This window comes from Anguilla anguilla, chromosome 16 (genome assembly GCF_013347855.1).
Source record: "Anguilla anguilla isolate fAngAng1 chromosome 16, fAngAng1.pri, whole genome shotgun sequence".
In the NCBI taxonomy this organism is placed as follows: domain Eukaryota; kingdom Metazoa; phylum Chordata; class Actinopteri; order Anguilliformes; family Anguillidae; genus Anguilla; species Anguilla anguilla.
In genome coordinates this window covers 24,485,436-24,511,617 of record NC_049216.1, presented here as the reverse complement: position 1 = coordinate 24,511,617, position 26,182 = coordinate 24,485,436, and the positions used below count along the sequence as shown (strand labels likewise).

Genomic DNA, 26,182 nt, shown 5'->3' with positions numbered 1-26,182 from the left:
GAAGCCCGTAAAACGAACAATGAACTTTTAGCGGGCAGGGGCAGTGGGTTAGCGAGCGTTAGCGACGGCGCAGAACTGCTGCCGCTAATCTTTGTGGGATGGCTGTCAAACATCCCCCAGGTAGATAAACTACACACACACGCGCGCTTGGTTAATTTAACAGCAGTAAAACTAGGAAGTTTAGGGATTGTAAAAGCGAATACATGTCTCCGCTAGTTCAGTCTGCGTTCATTCATTGATTTTTTCAATTTATTTTATTTTATTTTTTTCGTACCAAAACTTGTGATGATGTGATGGCGGTGTGATGTTATGGTTTATGAAAGTGCTGAAGGACTAATACATCTGTATTTTGAACAATAAAATGAATCTGTGCCATTAATAGAAACCAAGCTCTCAAACACATTTTTCATGCTGCACCGTGCAAGTGTGAAAATTTGTTGCTGCTGTTGTTTCATTTCAATACAATTCAGCGTTAATGTTAATGAACAAGCGTATTTCATTATAATTTGAATGGAATCCTAGGGAAAATATGTACGTATTTGAAAACAGTTTTTTCCCCGAATGCGCCAAGAACAATAAACCTGACACAACTTATGATTAAACTTAATAATAGAATCAGACAGCACATCTTTGTAAACAGTTGTTTTATTGTTTCTTTGTGAGTTTCATATATTCTGAAATAAGTAGGCCTACATGATGTGGGAAAGATTGAACGGGAGAGAGATGGATCGTAAATTTGAAGCGAGGTGCTTGTTTCATGCAAATACGTGCCTGCATAATGGCATGGGGGGCAGAAGTGAACTGGCTCGGGGCAGCTGTGAGGAGTGCCCCTCATCCAGGATGCGCTTTGCAGTTCCTGTTGCAGATAGTACATAATGTCTCGGCTGCTGTGCTCTTCTTTCCAAGCCACGGTCTTTCAATTGTTAACCTGCTGGAATCCCTCCTCACTGCGAAGTGCGGTTCTTTGCTCTGACAGGACTGTGGAACCCTGCGTGTGGGATTCTGTCGGGCTGCTCCTGTTGTCCTCCCCTGCTTCCGTGTTCCTTCTCGTCAGCGCTGGGCTATGCAGAGCTCGCCTTGCTTTACAGCTTCAGTCTGCACGGAGGGAACGTCGCTGCTTGTTTCGCTGGGGCGCGCACACAGCTGCAGACCCGGGGTTATCTGTGAAAGCCCACTCGGCAGATGGACATGGTTGGGCGTGTAGCGTTTCCTTCAGTGCGACTTCCGTAATGTTCTCCTTCAGTGCGTGCTCGGGGGCAGAATATCGCTCTCACATCTCTCAGCATTTCATTCAAAGCAGGGAGGGAAATGGGGGTAATGTTTTGTTATCACAGACAGAGAGAGAGAGAGAGATGGAGAGAGACCTTCTAAAGTGTACACACCCCGTGCCTCCAGGGAAGCTCTTGTCCGCGTTGGTCTGTTTCCGTGCTCGCGGTCTCTCTGAAGGGTGTGGTCTCTCCAGCGCCGCATTCTTTCCCGTGTGGGAGATAACTCCTGGACCCGTGTTCCTGGAAGGCTGTTAACCCTTCGCATTCTGTTCAGCTTCCTCAGCCAGCTTCCTCAGCACTGCTCCCTGCCGTTAGCTCATGTTATTGTGGCGACAAAGCAGTCCTTTCGAGCCGCTGTTTCAGAAGCATTCATTACAGCCATTCAGAAAATCTCATCGTTCATGTTGTGGAATATTTATACCCACGGATGACTGAATAAAGAGGGTCAGAGGGATACTAAACTGCCCTTACCTTTCCAGTCTGTCATCATTGTAGAAATGACAGTGAATCGCTCTCTCTCTCACACTCGCACGTGCACATACACACACACACACGCGTATGCAAATTCTAATTTTGCTGTATTGTGACTTCTGCTCAATTACTTTCCTGTCATTGTGCGATCAGGAGCTCTAGATGGGATATATGTTTGGAGTTGGTGTCCCTAGCTGTCACACTGACAGCCCATTTTCTGCCCCTTCTTCCATCTCTGTCCTCCCCCTCTCTTTCTCTCCCTCCCTCCCTCACTTCTTCTCCATGTATGAATGAAACATGCCCACAGTGTTTCTCCTTCGCTCTCCTTCTCTCTCTCCACTCTCTCTCTCTCTCTGTGTTTTGCGACCTTTCAGGCAGCGGGAGAAGGTGCAGGAATAGCATGTTGCGAATTCGCTCTTTTCACACTGCCTGCTTCGGGAACGGCGGGGTGTGAACGTGTGTGGGAGTCTGCGCGATTACTGTTGAAACATGATCATTGCCACAGCAACGGGGCTTGCCTGAGACGTTTGTAAGTGACGTGGAAGGCTTTTAAGGCTGCCTTGCGCGTTTGGCCCGACTGAGCCCTCCCAGGTGAAGATCTGACATGTTGATCTGACATGTTGCTTTAGTGACTGCCAAGATAAACAGGGTCAATGAGTAGGTTAGGAAGGGAGGTGTTTGGGTTGGTGACTTCCTGTCATTACTGAAGGTTTTCTAAACGGGTACAGTAAAGTCATCTGAGGTTAGAGTTAGTCAGTTTTTCGGGTTTTCGTTTGAACAAAATGTCACAGCAGTCCTTTTTTTCACAGTTCTGTTTCTAGCTAAAGATTAATATGCAGATATGTGCAGCCAAATAAGCTTTTGGTTATGGAAAGGACAATTGAATGTATTGTGTGTGCCAAGTAGTCTGGGAACAGGCACAACAGCCCACTGTGCCAATGACATTTAGACCCTTTTTTCCAGCGCCAGTGACCTTGAGCCAAGAGACCTTTTAGTACCAGTGATGGTATGAGTGTAATGCACTTTTTTTTCTCCCCACAAGGAGTGTGGAGTCTGCCTTCATTTTGTATTTGTTTTCTAGTTTATTCAGACAGATAGAAAACAGAGTGGGTAACTGAAGGGGTCACAGGTCAGAAGGTGCCTTGGATCGAACCACCGGCCCACGCAGGGGGCTCGTGCAGCTCAAGGCAGCTATCCTATGGACTGCGCCACCTCTCACCTAAAGTAACGCCTTCCTTACCTCGCTTACTGACACGCCAGTTAAAAAGCACTCCGAGGTTTCTGCTGCCGCGCCCTTAGATGGAGCGTGTTTCCTTTGTCAGCTCCCTCTAGAGGTCAGTTTGGGAAACACAGCAGGCTTTGCAACAGACTGGTTCAGATGTGGTGCAATCCTTCGCACCTGTATCAAGGAGGCAGCCATAATCGGGCGGGAGGGGGGGAGGGGTTTCGCTGTTTTGGAAACACTTCAAATAATTGACCTCATTTCGGTGCCATTGTCCATGTTCCCGTCCGCCGATGGGCAGTTAAGAGGTTTCCGCGAAGGCTTGCTCCCGCCGCCCCGCTGATTTACGGGCGGTGCTGTGTGTGAGCGTGAGACCAGGCTGCGTGCGCTGGGTGCGCGGTAATCCCCCTGACCCCGTCGCGTTCTGCACTGTGGCCCAGTAATTCACGCGGCGAGCGGGGCTAATGTCCAGGGGCGTGTACGGAGGTGTGTGTGTGTGTCAGCGTGAGTCACGCCGTCCGCTCCGCTCCTTCGGCGCTCTGTAATTGCAGCGTTTCGCGCTGGGCGTGAGATGGTGCAGTCCGAGCGGTGAACATTGTGTGACTTGTTGTTGCAGCTATTATGGTGATCAGGGGCTAAAATGATTTGTGCGGTATCTGCTAAACTGTGTCAGTAACATTTACAGAGCCAAGTATGACCTTTCTATGGAAAGTGGCATAGTAAATGCCAAACTTTTGTGAAAATGTTATTTTTTACTTATTTATTTTTTATTTTTTGTAAACTAATGTACATCTCAGCATTTCTGAAGTGCAGTCACCTGAAGCCTACACCCGTGATTGCTCCAGAGTGGGTGTGGGCCAAGTTGAGTCATTACTACCAAAAAACATGTGACGTGGTGGAGAAGGGTTTCTCCAGGTTAGGATAAATGACCAGAGGGCTTACATTGCCTGATCTCACACATCCTGTCATACGTCACCGTGTTTGGGCTGTGTTTTGTGTTTATACCAGGCTGGCCAGAATTAGCCGCTCTGCCTGGGCGGTGCCTCACGGCAGAGGTCAGCAGAGATGAAGCAGGGAGATGATCTGTGGAAGATAACAGGAGCTGCCGTGTGTGTGCGTGTGTGCGTGCGTGTGTGTGTGTGTGTGCGTGTGTGTGTGTGTGTAAACAGGACTGCAGGCTGGTCTTCAGCTGAAACGCCAGACCAACTGGACCTGTCACTCAGAGGTCACCGCGGTATTGATTGCTTCTCCTGCGGCTGTTTCCCACGCACAGGGACGCTGTGTGTGTGTGTGTGTTTTGTGTCTGTTTGCTTGTGTGTGTTTTGTGTGTGTGTGTGTGTGTGTGTGTGTGTGCGTATGTACATGTTTTGTGGGTGTGTGTGCATGTGTGTGTGCTTGTGTGTACGTGCGTCCGTGCGTGCATGTGCATGTCATAAGTGTGTGGTGTCTTTCATAGCCCAAATACTCTGCAGTGCTTGCAGTGTTCAGGTTCTGGTTCTGTCACTGGATTAGTGATTCATGGGGCTGCAGTGATGTTAGTGACCACTTCCCAGGAGTCTACAGTCAGGTGCTGGTGGAGCTGAGCCCCTGAGAAGCTCCACATTGCAGCTCTGGAGGAAGACCTCAGCTCTGAGCATGCTCAGTTGAGACATGAAAAACCGGTGCTTGCGCCCTAAGGACGCTGCCATAGCAGTCTTTATTATCACATCAGAATGAAAATCATTTTTCTACAGTTTTGCTTGAATGCTATATATGCTGCAGCCATTTTGCAGCATTTTACAGGAGCAGCAGTGTGTGACGTATTTTAGAATTGGTGTTATGCTGTACACGCTTAGTCATACTGCACTCAGACTGCCCAACCTTAGCATTAGCGCTCCAGATGGTCTGTACAGCACCCATTCAATTATGAAACAGTTTGCAGCATTTTGCTCATCCTGAAGGGAGCTGTGTTCTGCAAAAGCTAGGTTTGGTGAGGTGGAGAATGACATGGGTCAAGGGTCACCATATCCTAGAGCACCTCTCCTTTTGTATGTCTCACACAGTCTTTTTTTCCATCTCTTTATCTCAAATCTTTATCTTTCACTCTTTGGTCCCTTGAATCGCTGCTGTGCCTGAACTCTCACCATCTCTGTCTTCTTCTTTCTTTCTTTCTCACTCTCCCTCTCTCCAGAGCACAGGAAGCCATGGGTCTCTCTCTCCTTTCACTGCAGCTCTGAAACCCTCTTTATTCACATTTTCTCTGCTGTGGTACAGCAGGCTGCGCTCCCTGTCCTTGTGAATAATTCAGTCTCCAGTTATGCCTCTCAGCAGTGGCCGGCCGCAGGGGGTCCCCATATCCGTCGTGTAAGGTCACCCCCACGTTTACGGGGCGCACCCCTGTGGTTCTGCATCCGCGGTGACCCCCACGCGAGCGTCCTTCGCGATGGCGGACGGCCGTGGCGTTTGCGAGCACGGCGCTCTGCCGCAGCTCCATTAAATGTGAGCGATGCGATTGGCCGGCCTCCTCCGGCAGCTCAGACGCCTGGTCTGTAGAGCACAGCCTGTGTCTGAGCGTGGGAGCACACGGCTGTGTGGACGCTGGCGACCTGTGTGCTGTTTATACTAACTGAGGCGGCTCTGCTGACATGATGAGCCGTCCCAGGTGCGGGTGGGGGAGGGTAGAGACGGGTGTGACATCACTGGGTTGTGCAGGGACACGGTGCCCGGGGCGTGCGGTGGCGAGCTGGCCTGTCAGTCTTTCTCCGGGGTCCCAAACTGGGGTCTCAAACTGGGGTCCCGGGCCGTCCTCTGCAGAGTCATGCCTGCATACATAGATATATACAGATGTACATATCTAAAGTAGGTCCATTGTTTATGATGTACCAGGTGTGTCACTGAGCTGAACCATTGTGTGATGAACTGAAGTCGAACCGACCGAAATCCCAGCCCACCCCTCCAACACCCCCGCAGCCTGTGCTTATGAGCTGCCCCTCGGGGGCGCCGCTGGCATGACTGGCATGCCAGGCGATGAGTGAGGCGGGCACTTGAGCCCAGTGCCGTAGCAGCCCCTGTCCCCAGTGTCCTTTTCCCTCAAAGAGTCAAAAAAAAAAGGTTTCTGTGTTTTAAACCCATTGATTTAAATCAGCTTGAAACCGTACACATGCAGCATTTCAAACGAAACTTCAGCCCGTAGAGGGACCTGCCAGGGTTTCCTCAGGTGAAAGCCAATTTCACTTCAAAGCCACTCAATTTCTAAATTGTGCTCCTGCCGTGAATGTCTTCACCTCGGTAATTGTTTGTAGTGTTTGCAAAGTAACCGTGTCATTGCGTTTTATGCTGCGTTAAATGGTTTGGAAACACAGCAGGACCTCGCTTCTGAACCTCACTGCGCTCAAAATGGAGATTCTTGACCTGAACTCAGACACACCGAGGAGAAAAAGGTGCTCTGAATGAGGGTGTTGAAGCTTTGTGAATGTTTAACTAAACAGAAAGAGATTGCATTAAAAACTGTCTTTTCAGGCGATACTATATAACAGATCCTGAATCACAGCAGATTCACACTGGTGATTCACACTGCTCATGTATCTGTCCCTCAGAACTTGCCTGTTTGAATAGACTGTCCACGCACCCTTACACTGTGCAATGTATCCCATTGCCCACATAGTTTAAATGCCATCTCATTTCTCCACAGAGAGTGTGTGTTTGAATGGTGCCTGAGGACATTATGGGGTGTCTGCTGTGAAAGAGGGTTTTAAATTTTCTCAGAGAAGGAGAGTCACATAGCGTTCATGTGCTGCAGTCAATCGCCTCCATTGATTGCTTTCTGAAACAAGGGAACTAGGAGAAAACACAAGCGCGCGCACACACAGACACACGCGCACACGCACACACAAATGCATTTAATATCGTGTGACTGGATTATATGAGTCAGACGCTGAGTGTTCTGGAGCAGGCTGAGTGGCCAGTACACCAGCTGTTTTACATGGCTGAGCAGTGGGCTGCAGATATAGAGAGGGTGTTTTGTTTCTCTGCCCTGCCCTGTACCTGTGTGGCATAGTAATGTTTCTGTAATCACCTGCACTGTCCCTAATGGAGCCGAAACTGAATGATTGATGAAGCCACTTTGTTGACCAGGGAACACCTTCGCCAGCCACCGGCAGTCATTTCAGTACCAGTGTGTCTGCTTCGCTGGAGACCAAATGTGAGAGATTTAGCATGCGGATATGAGAAGTGTGTGCGTGTGTGCGTGTGTGCGTGCGTGTGTGCGTGCGTGCGTGCGTGCGTGCGTGCGTGCGTGCGTGCGTGCGTGCGTGCGTGCGTGCGTGCATGCGTGCGTCTCTATCACATATTCTAAATGGCTGCTATGCATACAAAGGTATGTACATAGCAAGGCTATGAATTGTGGATCTGATAGTAAAGGAACTATTACCATTATATCCACCTACTGTGGGAATGTACAAGCATTCCTGTGTCATTCATACCATGTTCAACCTGTGCAATAATGATACGGATCTATTCTACAATGTGTCTGCTAATACTCAAGATGCTGTTGTAGATGAGAAAAGCAGAGCAGTTCCTGTTTTGGAGGTGGGCTGTAGCTTTGATTCCAGTGTATAAGAGGCCTTCCCCACTAAGGTACTGAGGTATCAGCATCTGGTGTCAGCCCTTGAACATCTTGGTTATGGATGTAGATTTGTAGTATGTATATTTGGTAGCCTAGCAATGTCCACACTGCTGTTCTCATGTCGTTATTATGTACTGTGTCTCTACTGTTTATGTCCTTTGATGTTACTTTGGTATGTGGACATGAATAAAAGTATTAAAATGTGTGTGTGTGTGAGAGAGAGACACGAGTGATCTGAGCCTGTCTCAGATCTTGCTCTCCCTCTCTGGTCTCGTGGAATCACTGAGGGTACCCAAAACCGTAATTTAAGCATTAGGCTATCCTTTCTTGGCCTGCAATGCAAAGAGCCCGTGGGTGAATCCTGAGAACCCTTATTTAATGAAACTCAGTTATCATTGGGAAGAGAATCTGCGGCTTGTAGACAGGAAGCTCCGTGTGACTGAATTTGAGGGGGCAGCCTCACCCTGGGGGGTCAGTGGGGGGGTCCAAGTGGGGGCACGCTGGGTACATGACTGTAGAATCCCCCACCCCCAGGGCGAGAGCACGCATTCTGTTTTCACTGCCCCCTATTTATTGTTTGTGCTGTACGTCAGTGTCTTTGACTGACCAGTGCCTTTTTAAAACAGGCTTGTGTGGTGAAGGAACAGGGTGCTCCTGTTCTGTGTCTGCTGTTGTACTTTATATTTTCACTAAGAAAGGAGTACTGAACCGTTAAAGGAGAATCTCTTCAATAACAAATTTTCAATCTTTCCGTTGCTCCGGCCAGCAGAAATTGTGGGTATGTAGGTGGGTGTAGAGAGCCTGCTTGTTTTACTCTATACTCTGTTGCAGTTTGGATCTTATCCATGAAACTTTAGCTACTTGCACCTTCTTCAGTCTTAAACTTTCTGAGTGCCGCATTACAGCACATTTATAAATAATAGAGAAACATCTAGATTTTATGAAGGGTATTGGAGGAAAATGCATATTGTACAATATTGTTCTGAAAGAGTGGCCTTTTCAGTTTACTGTATGTTGAGTGATTTTTACTTTATGAGAGGGTCATAATTGGCTGCCTGCAGTTGGCTCTCTGTCTCTCTCTCTCTCCCTCTCCATTTTGAGATCCTCGGGTCTAAAGGATCTAGCTGCTGTAATAAGCCGTAACAATTCAAGGGCAACCTAAACAGTCACTGGACCATCTGAAACCAGGATGTGTTCATAATAACAGGCACAGGCCTGTTTCCCCTTCCCATTTGTCCACTTGTTTTCATTTACTTCCTGTTCTGCTGCATCCCACAATGCACCTCCCTGTCCACCCTCTCTGCAGGGTCAGGTAGTACAGGAAACCCCCCAACCCTGTATTGTTCTGAATGCTGTGAGTACAGTGACTTCCACCCCCCGCGGGGAGTGCAGACAGCATAGGGGTTACTGATGGGCTCAAACACTGCAGCTTTCATGAGTGAAAGTTTGTCCTTTCTGTGCAGCAAGGGCTCTCTCTCCATCACAGTCCTTTCCCACTCTTTCTTTCCATCACTCTCCTATCCCCCTCTTTCTCTCTCTCACTCTTCCCTTCTCAGAGCTAAGGCTGTTTGCCATGACGTTGTCAGCTCAGTCGGACCTCGAGTGCAGAGGTTGTACAGGATCCAGCTGGAGATGAGCTGATGAACAAAGATCTTATCAGAATCATTGTCAATTCATTAATTCAATAAAATATTTTTTTGCAAATTGATGTTCTCCCCGATGGTCTCCATTTCCCTCCCCAGCCTTACTTCTTCTTATTAGCAGATACCCATTCCTGGAAAAATAGCTGTGCGTAAAGAGTTGCGCGTGACTGAGTAGCTTAATCCGCTTTCTCTTTCTTTGTGGGAGTTCATCATGGAGAGTTGGTCTTGCTTGTGTATCCAGGGCAACAGCTGGTCAGCTGGTTCTGTGCACACGTCCCTAAAAGATCCAGTTCTGCACTGCTGGAAGCGCTTGGTGACCTTCCATAGCTTATAACTTGACCTTTGAAATGCATGTATGTGGACAGCAAATGCTTTGCTAAGGAGAAGATGTGTTGACCGTTTTGTGAAGCTCCATATGAGCCTGGTCATACTATGTGGGATTGGTATTACTGTCCACTTTAACGGTAAAGGGAACGCCAGCCCACAGCGGTGGATCAGTGCACATTTAATCAAACGTGACTGGTGTTCGGCCCGGAATGCGAAGACCCTCTCAGCCCAAGATATCACGCGGTAAATTCCTGCTATGTCACTCTTGGGCTGCGTGTGCTCCCGTAGATGGCATTACCTGGCCATTTGTCACTGTTCTGTGTGTAAATGGCTTTCCCCTCATTGTCCTCTACCTGCGCAGTGATGTATTTGGAACAGAAGGAGTAAAAATAGCCTGGATGTTGGAGGGGGGGTGGGGAGGAAGGGAAGGAGCGGGGGAGAGAGGGGAGGGGAATAAATAAGGTCCGATACAGATCAGGGGGATGGTGAAATGCTGTGAATGTGGTTTTTTCTCAGGCTTTTGTCAGTACAGACCTGGCATCCTGCAGCCTGGCTTCTGTGCACGTGGTGCAGTTAAACTAGGCACCCAATAAAACATGGAGGCCCATGGAGACGGGGGTTACCCTGCTGATTAAACGGTAATTCCCCATTGTTTTGGCCGACTGCTCATCTGTCTGTTGGAGTACAGTATGGGTTGGATCCAGCCAGGTACGCCACTCTGATGCTGGGTTGGATCCAGGCCACTCTGATGCTGGGTTGGATCCAGGCCACTCTGATGCTGGGTTGGATCCTGGCCTCAGTGTGAACCTCTGCAGCTTCACACCCATGCTTCAGCCAGGCATGCCACTCCGATGCTGCGGTTGACGCCATCTTGAAGCGTTCTTGTGGCCCCAGTTAGCTGTGAGTTATTGTGTGGTAAATTCAACACAAGCTGAGGTAGTCGGCGCGCGTGCCTGGGCCTCTGGGAATCCTTGTTTACTGTAAACGATGAGTTATATTATTTTTTCCAGCAGCTCCATTAGTGCCCTTCTCCCCCTTCAGCAACCGAAAGGTTTAAGCCGCATTTATCCTGTTTTTCTCATTCGCACAGCATTCTGGGAAATGGCCCACTTTGTTCCTTTTTGTCTTTTTATTTTTTAAGCTGCACTTTTGTCACAATGTCACGAGAAGTGATTCTCTCAGGTGGTGCCTGGAGTGTCAGTCAGCCTGGCTGGCAGGTCTTCCAGCCGCTAACCCGAGCCGTCGGGCTGTGAAAACGGTGCCACCGCCCGCCCTGGGCACGTTGCGCCTCTTTCACCCTGCGGAGGGCGACAGACGCGGAAACACGAGGCGTGTAATGACAACGCAGAGGCACCTCAGTGTGATTTCAGGATGCATGCGATAAGCCTGCGAAGCACAGAGTTAGCTAATCCCGTTGGGCTAACAGAGCTCGGGATCAGCATGTTCAACATTGTCACAAGAGACTGGTGCCAGTGTACCAGGACGTGTCTCACCAGCCAGTTATGAGGAGAACTTTTGCATGAGGTCATTTACCCCACCAGAAAACAGAACTTTAAAACAAGTGCTATTTAGTCGCCTACTCATGCCAATACATCAGTAAGGTATTAAAGGATCATAACTGTACATACCCTTCCTGATATTAATGTGTACTGTTTACAGTTTGGCGTGAAAGATTCCCACCCTTGAGTTTGATTCCTGGTTCATCCTGTATGTCATCCAGAGAGTGTTTCCTTGCCACTGTCATCTTGCTTTTGGGGGGTTTAGACCAGGGTACCCTGTGAAGCATATTGTAAACAAATTCTTTGTAAAAATAAAATTTGATTTATTAACAGTTGTGGGCACAGCCCTTGTGAACATGTAGTTGATTCTTGAAGCTCACTGTTGAAATGTCTGTAGGATTATGATTAATTGGATCTTTAAATTGAATTAATCATGTATTTGTATCATTTGCTATATAGCAGAACTTGTCCTGTTCACCTTGGCTGAATCTCATTCAGTTAGAATCTCTTTTTCATATGAAAAGGGGTGGCTAGGCATGTTATTCTGAATGAGATTATTCTAACAGAATGTTCCATGAACCCTAGACAGCTCATTAAATGGCTGTTGGCTCACGGCAGTTTGTTATCAGAACAAGAGACACCCCCGTGGGTAGGTAGGTAGCTCCTTGAGGAAAACCAAGTAGCCAGCCAGTACAGAGCCAGAGCACTAAGTAGCTTTTATTAAGATTCATGGCATATTAAATTGCAGGTTACTATTTGATGATTACTCCAGTTGCCCTTATTAATCCAATTACTTTGATTCTTGTTCCTGTTTGCAGCAAATTTTAGTGCTTTTTTTCGGGATTTCCTGTAATTCCAATGCCACACCACCTTCAGATGAAAGTTTTATTTGTTTCTGAACGGCCAGTTGGTCCCCCTCCCAGGTCTGGTGGAGTCGGTAATGGCCCATCTGGCTGGGAGTTTGGTGCGGATTACAGGTCGGCGTTCCATTTGCATTCCTCAGATGTTCTTTGCCAATGTTACTATGGGGGGAGGGCTTCAAATCTGCAAACAAACAGCAAAACTGTAAAAGACATCTGGATGGTTCTGTGGAGTCGTCTCTAAAGTGGGGTTTGGCTCTGAGGCTTAATGTTGGCTTCTAACCATTCTGCTTTTCTGTTGCTCTTACCCCGAAGGCCCTGTCTCTGTCTGTAAGCCTGTCTGCGTTCACCCTGCATGGAGGGGGTGGTAGCGCTGGGCCTGCTGGACTGTGGCCCCACTGCCGTGGGGGTTCCCTTGGCCCTTGGCCATTTGCGACTGGGGATTTTTGAAGGACCCCTGGGCCTTGCCCTTCCCCCGCAGAGGCCCCGCCCCCCTCAGGGAGTGAGGGGAGTGAGCCTGTTTGCTCTGCCAGGTTGGCAGTGGGATTCCTGTGGGAGCCCCATGCACAGGCAGCTATCTGGGCACTGTCACAGCACAGTGGGTGCTGCTCTCTCTCAAAGGACAAAGTTCTTTTTGCAGCACTTCTTTCAGGCAATGTTATGGTAAATGTAGGCTCAATGAGAACAACTGAAATTTTTCTTCGACTTTTATATTATTATCTTCTGCAGAGGGCCGAAAATGGCCACTGACTCACTTGTCATTGATTTTTGTCTTTGTTTCGTTCTTTTTTTATTAGACTTTTTGGGGACGGGGGAAGCGGAGAGACAAATGTCTTCATTGTTGATCCTAATGGTCTCTGATGTTAAAATGAAAAGCCAATTTCTCAGAGGGCAGATTGAAGCATTACGCCATCTTCCTTGTAGCCGGGCATGTTGAAGCTCTTCTTTCTTTATTATCATCCTGTTCCCTTCCCACCTTTCAGTCAGATTGAGTCTGATTTCCGATCTGTCTCGTGTCCCACGTGATTTACGTGGCTACGTTCATACGTGTCCTCACAGGCCAGAACCAGGGAACAGGCCTGTCACAGCAACCCCCCCCCCCCCCTCCCCCCCCCGGCTGCCACGTCACACTTTGCCCCCATGGCTTGTGGTAGCAGCGGGTATCAGCGGCAGTGCTGCTGGGATTGTTTATTTACACACCTTCACTCTTGTTCTCCTTTGTTCCCTCGCAGTTCGCTCAAGTAAATTCCTGTCAACAAACCCCAGTCAGTTGAAAAATGGCCTTGATTGCTCTCTTCCATTAGAAACCTGACAAGCGAACAGCAAAAGCCAGGCAGAGTGATTAAATCACAAGGATGTGCTCTCATGCCTCCACTCCTCACCTGGCAGTTTCCTCTAAGCCATCCAAGCGTGGTTTAAAAACTCCGCTATGTAAACAACCATAAAAAATAAATGGACGTTTTCTGGAATTGATAGCCTGGATTCAATCAAGGTTTGTCCTCCGCTTGAGGACGCAGCTTGAATAAATGCGAGTGTTCCGGTCTTCTTCAGCAGTACAGTTGGGCCTGTTAAGTGTGGGCGATTGGTGAACTCTCAATCTTCATCAGGTGAAGGTAAAAAAAATTTTTTTTTTTAAATAATAATAATTTTTAAAAACACTTCAATTTCATTGTAAACCAAAATGAAAGAAATTGTTGACTGAATCCAGGCCAATGTAGAATCTTGAGGAGAAGTTGATAAATCTTGTCAAAATACCGTTGTATCCACCACCAGAAGTGGTGCTTTTTTGTTTTGTGCACTTGTGAATATTCATAGTCTATGTCTAAAAACAGGATTATGCAAGATTAATGTGGCTTTTACAGGAACTGTTATCGAGTGTTTTTCAGTCAGATTTACTCAGTCTTTTACACAGAAATGTCCATAATTTTACTCTTTAAAATTGTGGTCTATCAATGGGTATAAAGGAATGACTGGGTATCAATGTATGAATTCCTTCAGTGGAAAATAAGCAGTCAGAATGAGGGTGGAAGAATCTTCATCTTTCTTCAAAGTCCTGTGTGTCAACAGAAACATCCCTTCTGTTTTACACCAATTTCTTGCACATTAATTGGATTAAAAATGTACTAAATGTAAGTGTAATGGATTTGTGATCCATGCTAGGATGCACTTGAATGAAAGGCTGGTCACTTGTGGCTAATTTTAGTGTTCACTGGAATTAGCTAATTATTTAGCAGTTGGGCATGTGCATTAAGAACCTGAATCTTAATAAAGCCATCATACCGAAAGATGTGAGCTGTAAAGTCGCTTATGGGAATGTGCATGCCGGATTCTAACAGAATGTTCCACTTGATCGTACATTTAATATATTCTGCCAGCCATGTCCCCTATAAAACCCTGACTTGGGCACAATGTGCTGAATCATTGTTTACATTTTGATAAATAAATGATGGAGGGAGTGCACCATCTTCTGTGTTCTCTGTTGATTTGCACCTTGTTAATAGCTGGCTGTGTATCTTCTCATTAACAAATGTGCTCCCTGTACCTGCGATGGCGCACCACAGTTCACAAGAGGTCTTGCCAAAAGCCGCTGCCAAGCACTAATGCAGTGGCTATTTTCGGCCAGGCTACCTTAATAAAATACCTTACCTAATAAAAATAAATCAGTGCTCTTTGATCGGAACCGAAGGATTTCCGGTTTGGGTGGAAAGATTGATGGAAACGTGGCCTACCCGTCATTGGGCACCTGTTGAAGCGTAGCTCCAGTCAGCCTCTCCACATGAAGTGCATTGTGCTGATTGAGCATGTCCTCCGGGGGGCGCTGGTGAGGGAGGAGTGTGGGGAGGAATCCCTCTCCTGGGGCGAGAGAGACTAAATGGGCGTAACGCGTCTGAGGGAGCGAGAACGGAGACGAGCGGTCCGACCATCGGCCCGACCGGCGGCTCCTCCGTATGCGCCGACACGCACAGGCCGCTCGGGACGCGGCGCCGGTTAAAACTCCTCTCTGATTCCCGCCTGCCGGCACACCTCTACCGCACCGCCTGCCGCGTTAAGGGCTTCTCTTAAACCGTCTGTCCGGTCAAGGGCTCCTGTGGTGTTTCACCGTGCTTCTGAAACGTGCAGTCGAAGCAGAATGAGGCTTCGGTTGGGACTTGGTTTTGAGAAAAAACACCTTGTACCCACAATTCTGCTCATAGCAACATGGAGCATATCGCTCGTGTTTTATCTTTTTAAGCACGTAAGATTTACCTTTTGTCTATAATACAGAGGTATACTAACCCTGGCAAATAACTACATAGGAGCATGGTGAGAAGAACTTTGAGTACTTTCTTTCATTTCTTTCTTATCAGATTATTCTTTAAATTGCTGCCAGGTACTGTGTGTGAGGGTGTTAGGCTTTTCCCTGATGAATGTGTCGATTTTTGTTCTTTTTCAGAAATCAATGATGAATGTGCCACACTCTCTCTGCTGCCATTAATGTTAATGGCACTGCCTCGTCGATAATTTTGAGCATCGCTGACCCACATTTTGCCGTTGCCTTTAGAAACATCAGGTTTTTCCTTTTTTCCTTATTTCCTTAGTCCCAGCGGCAGAGCCGCGTTGTCTTCATCGGGCTTTCTTGAGCGACGGAGGGAGTCGGGCCCTGTGAGAGGCTGGATGCCAGCGTGCTCGCCCATCCGCTGCTTGAAATCCAATTACAGGGAGAAAATTGTGCGCGGCGCGGGTTTTTCGGGGCTGCCGTTAATCACAGGGCTGAAGGTGCCCTCGGTAACCTCGGTAACCTCGGCGGTCCGGCCTGGCGACACTTGAACCGCCGACGCCCGCCTCACGGCATTCTGTGACCCGTGAGCGCTCTCCGCAATCAAAAGAACGTTTAGCAGGCGTCGTTACTCAGAATGGGAATGACATATTCTGGGTAATTAATGAAGTCCGTTAGATTTAGTAATTACTCAACAGACCACGGCAATGCATCACTCAGGACTCAAACCCACAACTTTCTGGTTACAGTTTATTCCGTGTAAATAGAATCTTTCCTCCCTTGATCTCAAACCACCATCAGTGTGCAACATCCAGTTGGGTGGTGCTTAGTAAAGATTTGCACCGGACCACTCCCCCATTCATCGGTGAAGATGAGGTGGTTAAGGTTAGGAGTTATGATTGAAGGCCTGATTTCCTGAACGTAAAGAGACAAAGGTACATACCTGCTCAGGGGTCTGTATGGAAGCCAGTATACTTTGATGCATGCTGACATTTAGGAAAACATAATAATGGCCATAAAAATAGGAAAAGAGCAAAAAGGTGAACTCAAAATATCTTGGTTACACAACCATCCTGAGGCTCGAACAGAATGTACTAACTCTGTGTGTTTGTTTCCCTCCCAGGTATTTCAATCTCCGAATGAAGAGGGACGCCTCCCTGTTTGCAGAGGATTTTAAGCTGGAAGTGTCGGGGGAAGAGACGCATTACGATACCTCTCACATCTACAGCGGAGAAATCTATGGTGAGCCTTACAATTGCTCCTGGAATGGCCTTGGCATTGCAACGGTGAAGATGGTTACTAGGGAAACGGATTGCTGTCCTTTCTTTCTTTCTGTGTGTGCGCGGTGTGTGTGTGTGTGTGTGTGTGAGAATTAGTTAAGTAATCCTATGAAAAATTAAAACCTCAGCCCTTCCGCTGCTGGAATGTGAAAAGGAGCGAATGTGTGTGCGTGCGTGCCTTCACGTGTGTGTGTGTGTGTGTATTTCAGAAGAGTGGCGATGGATGTCTCTTTCAGAAATAAGTTGCTAATTATAGTAACTGTGTTGGCAGGATGTCCCATCGGCTGTGACCTGCACTGCCCCTCTCTCTCCCTCCCCCCCTCCTGCCCCTCTCTCTCCCCCCTGTCCTGCCCCTGTCTCTCCCTCCCCCACCCCCCACCCTCCATCCTGCCCCCCCCCCCCTCTGAGAAGCGTTTTCAGGCCCCCGCACTCAGATTAAAGCTGTGGGCGGCATTAGTCTCCAGGTGCCCTTTCTCCACAGCCGCGTCTTTTGTCTCTGTTCGCACTCGTTTATTAAGTTTACCCCCCGTCTGTGTCTCTCCTTTGTCCTCTGCCTCCTCCTCATCCTCGCTCCGGGGATCCTCGCCCACCGGAGTTCTCTCTGTAGCGGCATCTGTGGCGTTGGCGTGTCTGCCACGCGGATATCCCCGGCGAGGTGGACGCATTGAACCTCCCGCCCACCGCTGCCCTCGCTTCCAGATTAAAGGCGCTTCGTCTGTCCTGTTTGGGGCCCCGTCGTGCCCCCAAGCGCCCCCTGCTGGATGGGGCTTTAATACTGAGCTGGTGGTACTGACACGGACGCAGCCCTCGGCTCTGATGTTGTCCTGGGGTGTTCATGCAGTGTGAGGCTAAGTGCAGTGAGCAGCTCCCCGCCCCCTCACGCTCACCTGCATGAGCTCTGCTGTCTTTGCTACTGTGCAGTAGGACACTATACATTTATTCATTTGTTTGTTTTATTTTTTAATTGGCTAAAGGGTGAATTCTGTTGTTATCCTTCTGCAAGCCCGATGATTTAGCTGCAGGGTACGGTGTGTTTTGGTCTGTCGGTGTTAGTCCATTTGTTTCCGCTTATGGATACGCAGGTTAATGCTGGCTTTATTTAACAGTTCTGTATCCAGGGAAGCTGGAGAGCTGAAGTGATGTGACCTTTCTGTTGGGCACATTACATTCACATGCAGGGCGGCACTAAAAATGTGTTGTGTCACTGCACTACAAGTTTCACTCAACCCTTCACGTACTTTATGATGTTTTTGTTATTCAGCACAGTTAAATCGTCGACATGCCACAGCACAGCTGATGTAAATTATCCATGCTCATTTTGGTCATTTGTAAATTCAGAGAATTCGTTTTCAGTTCAGTTTTCATTTAGAGTGCTCACAAACTCTACAACACGCACTGTCAGGTTGCCAGAGCATGATGTGTTCTACAGCTGATTTAATATCTGATACTGTGGATGAAATCTAAAGGACATCGCTGACCTAATCCACCTGTATAGTGCCTTCTGTGGTTAAGTAAATGTTGGCTAACCAGCTAGCTCTACCTTAATTCACCTAGTCCACAGCATGCCCATTGCTAATGCTGTACAGAGCTGCCATAATATAGATCATTAACATTAATGCGTTTGCTGAATCTACATGGTCTCTTTGAATTTCAACTCTGAATTTAAGCGGTTTATCTTTGATAGATTAGCCAGTAATCTGATTCAGTTTTATGGTCTTTAATCAAGAACTTGGTAAGTAGAACCAGGTGTCTTTGTGCTGGGCCAAAACAAATACCTGCACCCACACCGGCCCTTTTTGGATAAGATTGTAAACCCCTGATTTAAGCCATTCCCAGAGACTCACACTGCCTAGTGCTGTGATTGGCTCGTCGAAAGGACAGCATCCTCCTCCTGCTCCAGAGTGAACTACTGCAAAACAAAATTAAATAAAACAACAGCAGTGGAATACCTTTCCGAATTCTGTCTCACACTCTGGGCAACAGTACGAGGCACGTACATATGCACATCAACTACGCCCTCAGCAGCAGTCTACCAGTCTGGATACCAGTCTGAGAGTCTGGGAAAAAAGCTGTGTTTATTACTTAAGTGGATGTTTGGCGAATGCGGGAGCCCCTGTGTTTCAGTAGGTCTGTAGACGGCGCAGTTGGAATTTAAGTGCGTTTCTTTGGCTGAGTGGATTAATGTTTCAGTTGCTGAGAATCAGATGCATTAAAATTCTGTGTTGTATCCTCTTTTCCCTCAGAAAGGTAAATATTAAACCGTGTGAAGCTGGTAATTGAGGGTGGAACTCTGAAGATGATGTTTGGAAACCGTGGCCGCTCCCCGTCGCTGTGCATATTTATTCAGAGCTGCAGTGTGAGCGCGCTCTGTTTGAGAGCCTCACTGCTCCTGCCCTGTGGGTCAGTTAGACGCAGAGGTCATTTTTTAATGTTTGTGTGCCCCTCTTACCAGAGTAGTGTGAAGCATCCTGGTGTCTGTCTGACTTCCTGTGTGTATGGCGTGTGCGTGCGTCTGTGTGAGGTGATAGACGCTCTGACTTCCTGTTTGTGTGTGTGCGTGTGTGTTTGTGCACGTGCATCTGTACGGGGTGATAGACGCTCTGAGTTCCTGTGTTTGCGTGTGCGTGTGTGTGTGTGTGTGTGTGTGTGTGTGTGTGTGTGCGCGCACATGCATACAGATGCAGTCTTTTTTTCAGCTCAGGGAGCTTATTCTGTGCTGGGAGATAAGTAGAAGTTAAAGCAGAGAAGATGGGAACAGCAGCAGGATTCCATCTGTAATTCCAGCTCAGGGCTGGACTGGAGATTTGCTAACCTTCTGAGTACAATTCCACTAACCCCGGTCTCTCTGTCTCACACACACACTCAAACACACATGCCCACACACACACACACACACACACACACACACACATACATGCAAACACACACAGGAAATTAGAAGTAAATCATTGACTGTACCAAATGTTCCTCAGACAGTATGTCCATATGGAGAGATGAGGACTTGACAAAGTAAAAAACACACAGGGCAGCAGCTCCTGGATGAGTGTACTTGACCTTCCTCACCCATTTCCAACTGCCCTCAGTGCCATAGCATATTTTTCTTCTGTTCATATTTGTGCACGCGCACAAATGAGTGAATGACCTCAGTGTTATAAGCAGGTTTTGCGGTGCTCATTTAAGTTGTTATGACTGTTTTATTACATGTTCTGACTCGGGGTGTGTTTTTGACTCCAGGGTGCTTCCTCCAGAGGGAGAGTGTTATCTTTGTCCATTTAGTTGTTGCTAAATGCATTTCGAAAAGTAGCCGAGAGCTTAGAACCCAGGAGGTAGTCTTTGCCGGAGCCCAGCCGAGCATCCGCTTAAAAAAAAAAAGAACAAAAAAAAAACAGACCCTTTGTTTTTCTTATTGAGATATGTGCTCTGTGTAAGAATATTTTCCAGCTGAATAATGATAACGACCCTAAGCAATGTTTCTGTGTAAGACCATAGGGCAGTATGAAAAGACTAGCCTCTGCTGCTTTCTCTCTCTCTCTCTCTCAGCGATGAAAGCTGGTCTCTGCTCAGTATGCGAGCGCAGTGTCATTGCGATGTCTGACAAAGCTCCTCGAGTGTGCGATGAAGGCTGAGAGAGGGCAAAGCACGTGCTGACAGTCCGATTATCTACCTCGGTCGAGAACAGACAGCGCTCAATGACTCGGGCTTTTATGGATCTGTATATTTCCATCTGGATGGAAAAAATTGTGATGAGAAAAGCATTTCACAGGCCCAAGAGACATTTTGGCAGTTACTAGCCAAGAGAAGCAGGGATGTGGGATGGGGGTGGTGGTGGACAGTAAGTTTATAGGTGGAACAGAGTAGCATTCATGTGCTACACAAGGCACAAGTCTGGAAGAGCATCTACTCATTCTCATTTGCATGTGATGCTGGTGTGTAGCGGTGGGGTAAATACTGACTGTGAGACATACAGTACAGCTTACTCACATTGTTACTTTGGACTGGCTATAGAATTCCTTGAAAGGATCTCTGGTGATTGAATAGCATGACACTGTGCCTGGGCTGTGTCTGAAGATGCAAGGCTTTAATTAGACTGTTCCTGAAGATAGAAGGCTTTGATTGGACAGTGCCTGAAGATGAAAGGCTTTGATTGGACAGTGCCTGAAGATATGAGGCTTTGATTGGACAGTGCCTGAAGATGCAAGGCTTCTCTCCCCCTCTGTTCATTCTTAGCAGCTGTACAGAAAGCTCTGAAATCCAGACCAGTGGCACATCAGTCACAGTCCCCTTCTTGGATCTTCCTTAGAATTGGTGATCTGGTTTTGATTCTGTCTGTTACAGTGTGTTAGATGCAGATACAGACAGAATTATAGCAGACTAAAAGGCGGGGTAGGCTTTTGCGGGATTGCCTTGGGGTTGCCTCGTTAGGCTGATGCCGTGACGAGAACTTTAATAGACTTTCTGAAAGTTTCCCCAACACCAAATATAAATGCTTTCCTTAAATGTCTTGGTATTGCAAGAGAATTGTGAGTAGACGTGAGCATGTCTGCTAATATGAATATTATCTTTATTGGATTAACATCTGCCTTTACAGTTCAGTTCCAGTGTCCTTATTTCCTTCTCTTGCGTTATAGATTTATTGTGTTTCCATGTTTTCTGTATTTCTCATTAATTGTTTAGCTTTTGTTAACTGATTGAAACAATGGTGGTATGAGCTAGAGAAGGAGCTACGTGGTGGGTTTAGAGCTCCTCTGGTTAGTCTACACTCAACTGACAAAGGAAAAGTTCTCGGCAACAGTGAACCTTTGGCCTTAAAGAGGCATGTGTATTTCTGCATTTTTTTTTCTTTCTTTTTTTTTGTTTGTTTATTTGTTGGATTCTTTAACACCACACTGCCTACTTCATCACATTTTTGCCTCCAGCCAATCAACACTGTCCTTACAGTATCTGAAACATGCTCAGGGTGTACTTAGCTCTACTGCAAAAAAAAGTGCTTTTATTTAAATGACCTGCTATGGTTTGATTATCACTGACAATACAGAACTGAAGAAAGTAATTATCATGGAGATCTGCAGGTCAGTGGGGAAGTGTGTGGGGGAGTTGTGGTGTATGAAAACAGAATAGGAATGAGTTCTGCTTCCAGACATCTTAATTTTTTCATCTGTCTTCTGGAAAAACACGCTGTTCTAACTGTCCTTTTTAAATGGGACGATCCTCAAAGGACAGCGCCCCCACTTCGGTCCCCAGCGCTGTCGGGACCGCAAGGTCACCTCCGACCCCTGACCCCTGACCCCTGACCCCTGACCCCCCGTCTTGTCTCCGCGCAGGTGAGCAGGGCAGCCTGAGCCACGGCTCCATTGTGGACGGGAGGTTCGAGGGCTTCATCCAGACCCACAGGGGCACCTTCTACGTGGAGCCCTCGGAGAGGTACCTGAAGGACCGGGACGTCCCGTTCCACTCGGTCATCTACCACGAGGACGACATCGGTGAGCCCGCCCCCTGGCCCCTCGGAGCTCTCTGTGCGACCTGCTCGTGACGCAATGCCGCTGTGCTCGCAGCTGAGGAGACTGACTGTGGAAGATTGCTTCTGCTGCTATTTCTCTTGTTTTTATGCGCCAGTGTGACCATTGATCGCTCTGATCCCACATTGAATGCTCATTCTTTTGATTCCCGTAATGTTGTGCGGTTGGTATCATATCGTTTGTGTAGGCCTTCCATGAGTAGAGACTGCTGCCACTAATTCCACTCAGTGTTCAACTGCCATTAGGAAATGGGAGGAATACCGCACTTCCTGTTCTAGAAAGCATATGGGATCTTCTTACAGGGAGAGAATTATTTTGATTATTATGTTGGTGCTGCTGTTATTGTTGTGAGTGGGATATGTTCTTATGTTATGGCAACCTTTTTTCTGCTCTTTATAGGCATTCTTATTTTTAGTTTCAAGCACCCTTGTGTTTTTTGAGTTGAATAAGTGTCAGTTCCCTTCGTGTAGAATCAGCAGTGTGGAGAGCTTCTCATGTGAAGCAGTCCATTTGTTGCTCCAGGGCTTTCACACACTGCCACCACTGTGTCGGAAAGGAAGTGAAGTAATCCATCCTTCCTGACACACCTTACAATAGCATTTAAATGTCCTTACTGCTCTGGCTGCTAAACTGCAAAATATTAGCCACGGTTGCAGAATTTGATCAAATGATGTCAAGAGAGGAGACCAAAAACACATTTATGCAGATACACACACACGTGTACATATTTACCACACAGGATGTCTGTGTGTGTGTGTATTTTTTTGTTGTGTCTCTGTGTAGTGGTATTTCTGTCTTGCATGCTATTGATGTTGCTGCTATCAAGCTTGTTTCTCATTCGGCCATAATTTGATTATTAATCTGCACCATGGTTAGACTCTGTCTGCGGCTTTCAAAGCTCCTGTGTGTTGTTTTTCTTTTCTCGTACGCTCCTCCTGAATTGACGTAACTGCTTGACGTAGACACTGCTATTATGAGCCTCGGAAAGCGGTCTGTCTTTTTTTCTGTACACCTTTCTCTCCCTTTCTCCCTCCGTCATGTCTCTTTCTTTGCGTGTCTGCTTTCTTTGATTTCTTTTAATGCCTTGACAAGACAAAATTGAGCAGTGTCATGTAAAATGACAAGACCTTTAATCCTGCTTATGTTGCCATTTTGTAAAGCAGGAAAATGCAGGCGACATTCACCCGTTCGATTGGTTTGACTAGCATCCAGGTTTCTTTCTAGTCTAATTAAGGAGGAGGACCATCTCAGGACTATGCAGTCCCATTAGCCGATGTGTCACCACATCCGCCTAGATAAAGGCCACCAGGCAAATGCCTTGTTTTGATTAATCACCCAGGCCTCGTCATTGGGTAGCCATAGATTCTGTGCTCTTTAGCACATCCATGTGGTGAGTGAGTGCCATTACACTGCATACACTGCAGTAGCATTCCTTCTGTGAAGGTCTGGCTCTGGTCGTCATGTTCATGCCAAAATTATTTAGGCTAATCATCACTTTGCTGGGGTAAAAACCAGGTGCAACTTATGCTTTCAAAAATATACATTAATACCTTAAGTAGACTCAAGTACGGTATGAAAAATATGCTTTGGATGTAAATACAACAGATGGCATTTGTCAGCAAGAAGAATTGAAACAGAGCAGAATCTGGCAGGCGGGTGTGTAGAGCTGTGCTTCAGTTCCTGCTGTTTATCAGTTCTGTTTACGCAGCTCAAGACAGAGAAATTCAATTCATTTGAACTTTACTGCCGAATCGATGGCTTTGAATATGGAGCGCAGGTTTTCCAGAGTAATTAGGGCTTCATTTGGTTGCCGTTTGTGAATAAATAATTGAATCGACAAATCCTCCCTAGGCCCTGCGATTCATTTCTGCCCCCTGTTGGGCTCATGAGTCTCTGGTCCTAATCTCAATAACCGCATATTCTGCTATGCTGAAACCTACATTAAAAGGGACATTTAAAAAAAAATCCTTTATCCTTTATTTAACCAGGACCTCTTTTACAAGGTAGACCTGGCCTAGACAACCACAGCAATAAAATATGCAGTACATCACCCATATAAACACATACGAACATACAGTACATGATTAAAAAAAGTGCTTGAATGAAACTAATACAGCATATTTTCAATGGGGTCTACAATAAAAATAAAATAAATAATATCTCTATAAAAAAAAACAAAAATTTTAACTGCAACATGTTTTTGGCATCTATTTTTTGACATAATGTCACACTATTATGTCAAAAAAAATAAAATACATAAACTTTTTTCTGCTATGTCTCAGGAGCGTATCAGAGGAGTCATTACTGATGCAAATAGAGGATTGGATGGAATAGATAGCATTAGACTCCTGTCTATGGAAGCCCCTGATTGGCTGAAAACAACAAGGAGCTCTGAGAGAATAAGACTTTGAAAAAAAATGAACCAAACCTTTTCTCACCCTGGCCCCGCCTTTGCCCATCTCCTTTTATGACCTTCCGCCATTTGCATGTCAGTATGGCGGCCTTCATGCAGCGACAAAGCGAGCTGTTTGGGTAGGCTAGACATGGAGGATATACTGCCAGTGATTAATTACATGGCCTTGGTCCTTATGTTCAGGGAATGCAGTGTTCACCATGGAGCAGTGACCCTGGCCAGACTACCCCCCCCCCCCCCCCTCGTCCCCCCCAACAGCCCACAGCCTGGGCGAGCTGCTGTGTGATGACTCATTATCTGTTCCCGTCCATGCAAATGAGCCGTGGTAATTTATTAGGGGCTGCCTGGTTTCGGGAATGTGGTCTTGGCCCGTCCCATTCCATTCTAACTTTCAGCGAAACCGCCTATAAATAGTTCCGAAAAACATTGTTGGCAGTCTGAATGTGTGAAGCAATAAAAGCAAACTTTTTTCACGTTCTTTTAGGAAAGAGTGTGATGTTTGAGAAGAGCAGCCTTGGAGTGGGGTTGGTGGGTATGATGATGGGGGGGGGGGTGAGAGTTTCCCCTGTGAAAGTGCGCATTGGTTTCTCTTGACCTTCCCACAGTCCTTTGCGTTTGTCGATAAAGGAAGGCCCATGCTGTTCTCTGGTGAGAGTGGCCCTCGGTCCACAGTGACACAGATGACCAGGTTATTCTGTTTGCTGCTTGCCGATCAGGGGCTGTCTGTATGAATGCCTATTGAGGGAAGCTGCAGAGCTGCCAGTACAGCTGTAAATGAGGGGTAGTCCGCAGGTTTTCATTGCAGCCACTTAACGGACTGAGTGCTGAACTGTTCAGTATCTCTTCCCCAGCCTCTACGGTGTTAAGCTGGAAAGCCTTGGTCTCCCAGTCCATTCTGTTCTGAAGTGGGCAGAGATATCATGTGACAGTACATCCTGTGCTTGAAGGCTTTGGTTTGAACAAAGCCGCTCACCTTCAAAAGTAAATACTTAGAAGACCATATTCAGGATGGTTCATGAACTGGTCTTGGTTTTTCAGTGCTGCATTCAGGTTGTTTTCTCATCGTATTACCTAAATCGGCACTGCTTGCAGAGAATGGAAGAATTCTCTGTGTTGAGCTCATTGTGTTTAAGAGTGGCTGTGTTGGGACCAGCGTCTGCACTACTGTCCCATTGTAAGCTTAGCTCCACAGGCCCGGTGAGCTTCTGTATTTTGGGGACGGAGGGGATGAGTGCACCAGTCTGTCCTCTCTGAGGGGGCCGGGCGGTCTCTGAGCCTTTCATCAGTGAGCTGTGGGGAGGGGGGGGTGGGCAGAGCCCCCCTGGGGAGGGACACAGAGGATGCCATCCCAAGGCGCTTGTTAAACCCCGCGCTGCCTCAAAGCCTTCCCTGAGTGACAGCGCTCAGTTTGGCGGTAATGGGGCTGCACGCACCGCGGAGCGACTGACGCCGTTTGAAGAGCAGCGGGATGCTGCGTGCGTAAACACAAGCCCCATGGCAACGCATCCTCCCCGTGCGCGGCCACTCGGACCGCGGCTCGCACCTCGCTGTTGCAGGGTGAACCCTGCAGGGGTCGCTAATGAGCAAGAGGAGACCTTTTAGCGCTCGCAGAAAGCACTTTGAAACCACTTAGGCTAATTAGCACACACTTAATCATCTCAATGCATCAACATCAACCTGTGAAAGTAAGACATTTATAAAATGACATTATAAAATGCTGGCAGGTGTGGTCTCGTATATAATAATCCCAGTAGCTCTGTTATCGCTGCCGCTGAGATCTCTTCATCACATTTTTCTTATCTCCTCTTCTTCGTCGCGGACAGC

The 26,182-nt window shown here is 47.2% G+C and overlaps 1 protein-coding gene across 1 annotated transcript in view; it reads left to right on the top strand.

The window, feature by feature from the left end:
• LOC118215630 (disintegrin and metalloproteinase domain-containing protein 10-like) overlaps positions 1–26,182 on the top strand; it is a 57,020-nt gene that overhangs the window by 18,587 nt on the left and 12,251 nt on the right. Inside the window, exons 3-4 of the mRNA XM_035396537.1 lie at positions 16,273–16,391; positions 21,751–21,909. Of these exons, the coding sequence (XP_035252428.1) occupies positions 16,273–16,391; positions 21,751–21,909 (278 nt within the window). The remainder of the gene's footprint in view (positions 1–16,272; positions 16,392–21,750; positions 21,910–26,182) is intronic.